Source organism: Trachurus trachurus (genome assembly GCF_905171665.1).
Source record: "Trachurus trachurus genome assembly, chromosome: 14".
NCBI lineage: Eukaryota > Metazoa > Chordata > Actinopteri > Carangiformes > Carangidae > Trachurus > Trachurus trachurus.
Window position 1 is genome coordinate 27,309,824 of NC_139903.1, and position 7,728 is coordinate 27,317,551.

General features: G+C 44.4%; 1 protein-coding gene across 1 annotated transcript; it reads right to left on the bottom strand.

The window, feature by feature from the left end:
* Positions 1-443: 443 nt before the first annotated feature.
* LOC310996515 (pannexin-3-like) lies at positions 444-7,524 on the bottom strand (the record flags this gene model as incomplete). Its single annotated transcript, XM_083985937.1, has 5 exons — positions 444-502; positions 1,431-2,182; positions 2,749-2,963; positions 3,316-3,458; positions 7,341-7,524. The coding sequence occupies 5 exons, from the start codon at positions 7,522-7,524 to the stop codon at positions 444-446; spliced, it is 1,353 nt and encodes a 450-aa protein (XP_083842063.1).
* Positions 7,525-7,728: the final 204 nt, after the last annotated feature.

Below are 7,728 nucleotides of genomic sequence, written 5' to 3' on the forward strand. Positions count from 1 at the left end.
TTACTCACATTGGAATCCATAGTTGCCACTGAATACTTTTTTTTTCTGTCTCTCGAATGATGACACACAGTATAAACTTATATTTCTCACAAACAGAGATCACATATATAGTTTATAGCACATGTGATTGGAACATCTATGTCGATGTGTATGCTGCCGCCTATTAAAAATAAATGGGACCAGACTGAGAGACAGAAGGAAGGTCTGTGGCAGCCACAGATGCATAGCTGTTGAAAAACCTGACAAATCCAGATCCATAGACATTTACAGCCAGAACAATTTGCCCTGTAATTCTAAAAGAGGCTTTTTTTTTGTCTTCACACTGCATAGACCAATGATTGGTATCCACAGTGTTTTTAACGGGTACAGTACTCTTGAAAATCTACTGTAGAGAGTGTCCCCACCCCCCCATTGTTATCGCTCTGATTCAGTCCATAGGTGGCCTAGTAATGACTAAATGGTGCTGTCTCCTTCAACTCATGGTACCCCTGGTGGTTTGGCTCTGTGAAGAGACAGAGAGGGCAGTTAGGGCTTGAAAGTACCACACATCTATCTCTTCTACATTAGCCAGTGATTTGACTCTTTTTTAGAAATAGGTGAGTCCAAATTCATTTCAAACAGAAAGAGCAAAACCAACACAGATGGAGACAATACAGTGAAACACTTTTACAGTTTTGATTAGGGTCCACGGTCTACAGTTTCTCAAATTGCTTCCTCTGGTCCACTTCAATATGAAATCATTCAAAATGCACACTTTTTTATTCTCTGTCCGAGCCTGTAGCTGTAGTCTGGACTGCCCTACAAAGGCAAACTGCAGTATCTGTAAAAATGCCAAACTGAGAAAAAAAGCTTTTTGTCTATAATTGATTAGAAAATTAGATGTATTTTGTAGTTTGTCTTTGTGACCAATTTTTACAGTTTTATGGCAGATACTGCACTTTTGCCTTGGTTTTGGTGCAGATACGGCACTTTGTCTTGGTTTTACTGCAATGGAATTATAGAGTAAATTATAGAATAGAAGAGTACAGTTACTCTTTGAAGATACTGCACTTTGCCTTGGTTTCACAGTGCTTTTTTGGATGGACAGCAAAATAAAAAGCCCAATAACTCTGGAAATTTTAGTAGTACCAATATCAAATTCTACCAGATTGAAGAAAATATGCCACACTTTTGATTGGTCAAAAAAAATAAGAAAAAATGCAGATACTGCACTCTTTCTTTCTTTCTTTTTATTTATTCCAACCAAGGCAATTTCAAAATCTGACAATATCATCACAACATTTATTTAATTGGAAGGGAGCAGGGAGAAGATACTTTGCCTTCGTAGGGCAGTGGAGGTCACTTAATAATTTTCTGTACATCCCAAATGATGAAGACAAAAATAGCTACTAATAGGAAGCGTTTGAGTGTGTAGATAAATGTTACGGTACCCAGACTCATATTCTGCTCCACCAGCGGCCTCTTCTCGCTGCAGTTGACCACTCTCCCTTGCGCCGCTCCCAGAATGGTCATGATGTCCACCAAGTTGAGCTTCCCTTCCTCTTTGGCCTCCTCCACCTCCTCCGCCAGCTCCATCGCAGCCTCTTCCCGCTCCTCCATCTCCTCCTGGGTCAGCATCGCGTTCAAGCCTTGGCCCGCCGTGGCGTTGCCAACTTGGGGCGGCGCCAGCGAGCACAGCGCCCTCACGTTCCCGTAGGACTTCAGATGCGCCACGTTGGCGCGCAGGAACAGCAGGAGGACGTTGAGGTCGTTGAGCGGGCAGCCCAGCCTGCGGCGGTTCAGGAGGTCCAGAGCCGGGAGGACCTCGTAGACGGAGATGAAGGTGGTGTCCCAGACGAAGAGTCGAATCAGGCTGAAGAGAACGATGGGAGCCAGCAGGACGTAGATGGCGCCGTTGGCCACGCTGATCACCTGAAAGACCAGCTGACCGATCATTTTGCACTGAACCAGCTCGGGAACCCAGCTCTGGTCGCGCAGCATGCCCGTGCGGACGAAGCAGCTGAACTCGTCCTGCAGGAACGCCGACAGGTGGAAGTAGGCCAGGTAGAGGCAGGCGGCGGTCATGAAGGTCAGGAGGAGGAAGCCACGCAAGAAAAGCATGCTTACGAGGAAGTAGGAGCTCTGTTTGCACTGCATGTATCTCTCCAGCAGAGGGTACTCAAAGTAGCGCTTCTTCTTGGCCCTGCGATCGGACAAGGAGAAGGAACTCAGTACAATGTTCTCCCTCATGTTCATGCAGCTACACATTTCCAGCTGGGAGCCTCCCAACACCCGACCACAGCCTTCTACTTTTAGCCCCTGGGAGCTGCCTACCACAGCACTTACAACAAATCGTCCGCTGAAACTTTTGGATCATAAATCCTTGCTTATGGGTACATCAACGGAGACTATTGAGTGAGGGGAAAGCATTACTCCTCACTTTCCAGAATAGAAGTTCCCTAGTTTATCAAGTGATTCAAACTAACAGCTTTAGATCATTTCTGTAACGTTTGGGCAATATTTCTCACTGGTGGATTGTTGCTATTTGCTGCTGCAGTGACCCAATTTCTCTACAGGAATCATTAAAAGTTTAATTCAACAAGCCCTATTCTTGTCTGGAGGCAAATCAGCACACATGGAGATCGGGTAAATTCCAAAACATAAACACAAAAAAACTCCAATAGGCTATATGTAGTGTGTTTTTTTTTTAGATCTGAAACGGGCAGATGGAGCAGCGGGTGCTCGTGTACCTAGAGTCGCGGGTCTCACCTCTGCAGCTCTGCCTGAAATGTGAGGGGGTTCTTGGTGGTCTGGCGCATATCCAGAATGCTCTGGGCGAGTCGTATCGAGCGGTTGTACGACTTGTCCAGTTCGTCGATTATGAAGAGAAGGTCCGAGCTCAGCGACGGCATCACGAGCTGGCGCCAGATCAGAGCCGGCAGGTACATGAGCACTGCCATGGCCAGGAGGGAGTAGGGAAACATCTGGACGGACGATGAGAGAGAGAGAAAAGTGGTCAAGAGGGGAGGTACAGATGGAATGGAAGAAAAGGTAAAAGACAGAGAAGCAGACGAGTCAAATAAACACTGGTACCACTTAGAAGAACTTTCTTTCTTGTAATTAGGCCTTGAATGTCAACTGTACTATTTTAGAATACCTCGCTAAGGGTTTAACAGGAAATCAAGTACTCCTACCAAAGGGTTATGCTGACATTTTCAACTAAAGTCCTAAAGATTACAATAAGATAAAGTGAAATGTTTCAGTAGCTTGTCTGTCAGGATCTCCAGGTGAGAGTGGCAGGTCAAGAAACTCCCCGATCAGAATCTGGCAACTTACTTTATGAACCCAGAGAGAGCGCTCCTCAAAGTTCCCATCGCTGTCAAACTCGTGATGCATGAGAGAGTCCCAGCAGTACGTGTCTACGTAGCTGGCCTGCTTCATCGTGAAATTGCTGGGAGGGAAACAGCTGATCTGAGGCCCTGCAGAATAAACAAATGTTGATCTGTAACATTATCTGCTCATACAGGGAAATGGTTCCTGCAGCCTCCTTTGATCCCGTTTTATCAATTTGCCTGTAAGCAGTCTCTAAGCTCTTGATATCTCTCGTACACATGCACGCAGACACTCTCAAACACATACACACTAGTATGCTCAGTAGTGGAGGTCCACAACCAGACACGTACATGTGGGCTTCTGCATGCCCTTTTCTTTTCAGTGCTACAGATTTTCACTGGGGAAATCATACATTTCCAAATGGCAGTCTGGCATTTAAAAAAAAACCTGGGTGGCTCCTTTCCAAAACTGGCCTCCTCCTCCACCTTATATTTAGTTCACCTTGATATTACCACATATAGTCTGACCACTTGAATCCATGCTCTGCACCCATCTGTCATTTCCCAAGAGTTCTCCACCCTTAAACATAGAGCTCGGGAGGGAACACACCAAAGGGTGTGCCCGACCTACAACACAGCCTTACAAGAGAAACATGGAGCTTCTATTTTTTACAAGCAGCCTCCACATCTGCCCCGAAACATGCTGCAACTAATTTACTGTCAGGACAGAATTTCTATTGCCTTATTATAGGCGACTGGTGCTGGTCCAATTATCCTATAGCCGTGAATGTGTAATTAATCAACAGCATTTTCTATTTTTTTTAACATACTGATAATAAAACCTCACACATAATTATAGAAGCTGAGGTTAGAATTTAATACATCTGAAAATGTCTCCTATGGATACAGAGGTTTGCTGTGAGGGCAACATTAACTCGTCTCATATTGCTGTAATATAGGGTAGTTATATTTTAATGGCAGTTATAACTACAGTTTTTTAGTGGTTTCTAAATTAAGTCGTCAACAGTGTGTTTCCAGTGCTTCACTCAACAGCATAAACAGCCTAATTGCGTCTGTGCAGTGTGACTGCAGTGATAGTCATGCTAGTCGATAGTCATGCTAGTCATGTTATGTGTTACTATTGCAAAGCTAAGTAATAATAATAATCTATAATAAACTTTATTTATATAGCACCTTTCAAAACAAATTTTTACAAAGTGACAACCAATAAAATGACAACCAATACAATTAAGTTAAATCAAATAAAACCAGGAGAAGCTTTAAGTTTTAAGGAGAGATTTAAAACATGACACTGATAGCTGACCTAATGTCCTCTGTGGCAGGTTGTTCCAGAGCCTTGGGGCCCGAACTTAGAACACTTTTTTCCCCCTTTGTCATCAGTCGGGCCCCAGGGACAGCTAAAAGATCTTTACCTTTGCTTTAAAAGTAATCAATAAGACCTTAAAATCAATCCTACAACGTACTGGTAGCCAGTGTAGGGAAGCTTCGACAGGTGTAATATGCGCATGTTTCTTAGTCCTAGTTAAAAGCCTGGCAGCAGAGATCTGCACCGGCTGGAGCCTGCCCAAGGAATTCTGATTAAGACAAGTAAAAAGACTGTTAAGGCAATGCAGTCGTGGTGAAATAAAAGCATGTAAAATCGTTTCAGTGTCTTTAAAAGATAAAAAAGATTGAATCTTTGAAATGTTTCTAAGCTGATAAAAGCCAGACTGTACAAGTTTTGCAGTGTGCTGTTCAAGGCTTAGCTCAGTTTGCTATCAAACCAGATGCCAAGGTTTTCCACCAAGGGTTTGACGCCATCCAATAACTTAGCACTATCTGAAAGGAAAGAGTTAAGCTCATCTATCTTTTGAAGAAAGATGTATCACCATCCCTCACTAATGCCTGATGCACATGCATATATACATACATTGAAATCTGGTCCTGAGATAAACATAGGTTTTTACTTATAGTCCAACATGGTGGGGACAGATGGTGTACAGAGGGAGAGAGCAGCGATGGTTCATCATCACCCATTACTGGCAGCCAGTCAATGACATTAAGTGTTATGGTATAAATTGTTTTTGAAAAGCTGTCCATGATGCTCTCTGTACCCAAAGCTGTCGAGTCTTCACCAGCCTCCTGAGGCAACACGCTGGAGCCATTCATGCTTTCACTGGCGACAACATGTCATGTGATTTGTGGGTCACCAGATGAGCCTGGAGAAAAATAATGTCAGTGAATGGTGTGCTGCTTTTTATTTTTATATTTTAGGGCCTCTGTAATTACTATTGTAAGTTATAACAACAGCAGCTCCACTGGTCCAAGTTGTGATGACTGCTGTAGTTGTAATAATAACCGACACCGCCGTATGTTCTGGTGCAGCCTGCACCATGGGAATCTATTTTTCCAGTTGGCCTGCGAGAACATGTGTGGGCGCATGCGTTAACATGTCACCCTAAATAAAAAACGACAGCACATGCCTTCTCATGAAATCTTGTAAAAATCGCCCTCCCTTCCTCCTTTTAGCTCCCAACCCCTGTGAGCCATTTGGCAGAGCGAGGGGGGTGCCTAAATTTATGCCGCCGCTGCTCCTATCTCTTCCTCCCACTCCCCCAGTTAACGCTGGCAGATCATCCTCACATTTCTGCTTTTTTTTTGTACAAGAATTCTTGGCTGAGAGTCCAGGTGCAAGTAAACCAGACTCCAGACAGCAGCGCAATCAAGCACTGTTGTGAAACTGACAACCCGGCAGATAGGCAGCCAAGATCCATCAGTCGAGCCACTCGGCACCATGTCATGTTCTGCCCCCCCCTACCCCACCATCCCACCATCCCATCATCACCCCTCCCTCTCTGGTTAATCAACATATCCTCTCATTTGACTGAAATAGAGGGGGAGCCGCCACAGAGGAACTTCGCCTTGTAATTACAGCGTTGCCAGCGTTAGTGAACGCTGCTCTCAATCATCCCACCACCCCCACCCCACCCCGCCACCATGGCAATTAGCATCAGGAGCATAAGGCTGATTGCAGACCAGCTCTGGAGAGATGATGTTTAGTTTAAAGTCAAGGGAATCTGCCTCCTTAGCAGCAGGTTCGTGCTTAGGACTTGCCACGTATCCTTTCGCCTGTCGCTTGTACGTCTTGTGTAATCCGTGCAACAGGCTGTGGGCACAGAAACATGTCATTTTCTCCATGTTCCACACTAAAATAAACAGCAAAAGAGTCAATAATGGACCGAAGGGGGCTCAGAGCGCCATTGTGATTTTGTGTTGTCGTATCATTATTGCTATATTCTGTTCAGAGTTGTAGTTGTGACGCATTGTTAATGGAGCCAGCAGTCAATGCCTTCCTTCCTTTTATGATAGGTGCTGTTTAAGTGTTTTCCTCCTCTTGCTTCACAGCAGCCTAAATTTGTCGAGCAAAGTGCCGTGTAATTATGGCTCTCATTGTTATTGCTCTTAATAATTAGTTTCCTCGAGTTGGAATTGTAAGGGATGAGATGTTTCTGAGTGCAAAGATAAAAAAAAACTTGCTGTGAAAAAGCAGAGATATATGCATACTTGTCAGGACTTTCAATAAAAACACATTAGGCCCAACGGCCCACTCTCCACTTTTACCTTCAAACTGCTTTTTTACGTTTTTTTTTTCTTTGATGCATAAAAACTTTTCAGACGTTAGAGTTAACTTTAAATCAGCTGCCACTGATCCCCAGAATGATAAGTATGTTTACATTAGTATGTATGATACCCCCCCTCCCCCTCATCACAAGTTAAATTAAATGCAGTTTAGCGAGTAAACGGTGAGCAATTCAAGGACAAACGATACACAATTACTACACAGAGGACACTGCAGAACAGTGTCGCTGAAACGCAGAGCAAAACCGCAAAGCCAAAAGACAAGCACGGAATAAAAAACAAGCGCTCATGAATACAGGGTGTAATTAGGGGCAACAGCAAAATGGAAAACAAAACAAAGGTCCAAACATTTTTTTTTTTTTTAAAGGATGGAGACAGAAAGTTGCTCACCCAGGGAGATCTCGCGGGCGAACGCCATGCACACCAGCAGCAGTGGAAGGCCAACAGACACAAATTTGATGACCTTGTCCAGAGGAAGCTCCAGCTCCAGGTGGGTGATCCGGTTTATCCCGGGGGCGTCCTGCAGCAGGGCATCAGATAGCATGGCCTTGGCCGCTGCCTGGGCGATGGACATTTTGAACACCTACAGTATACCCCCGGTGATAAGGGGGGGGGAGAAAAAGGTTTATTTTTTGACACAGTCAAGTAGAAAGAGAAGATACGGTGCGCTCTGAGCTGCGAGTACAAATCTGACTTGTGACCTTTGTCACATGTCAACGCTCCCCCTTTCCCCTATCTTATCTTCCCTGTCAGTCTTCACAACATGTGGTATAATGAA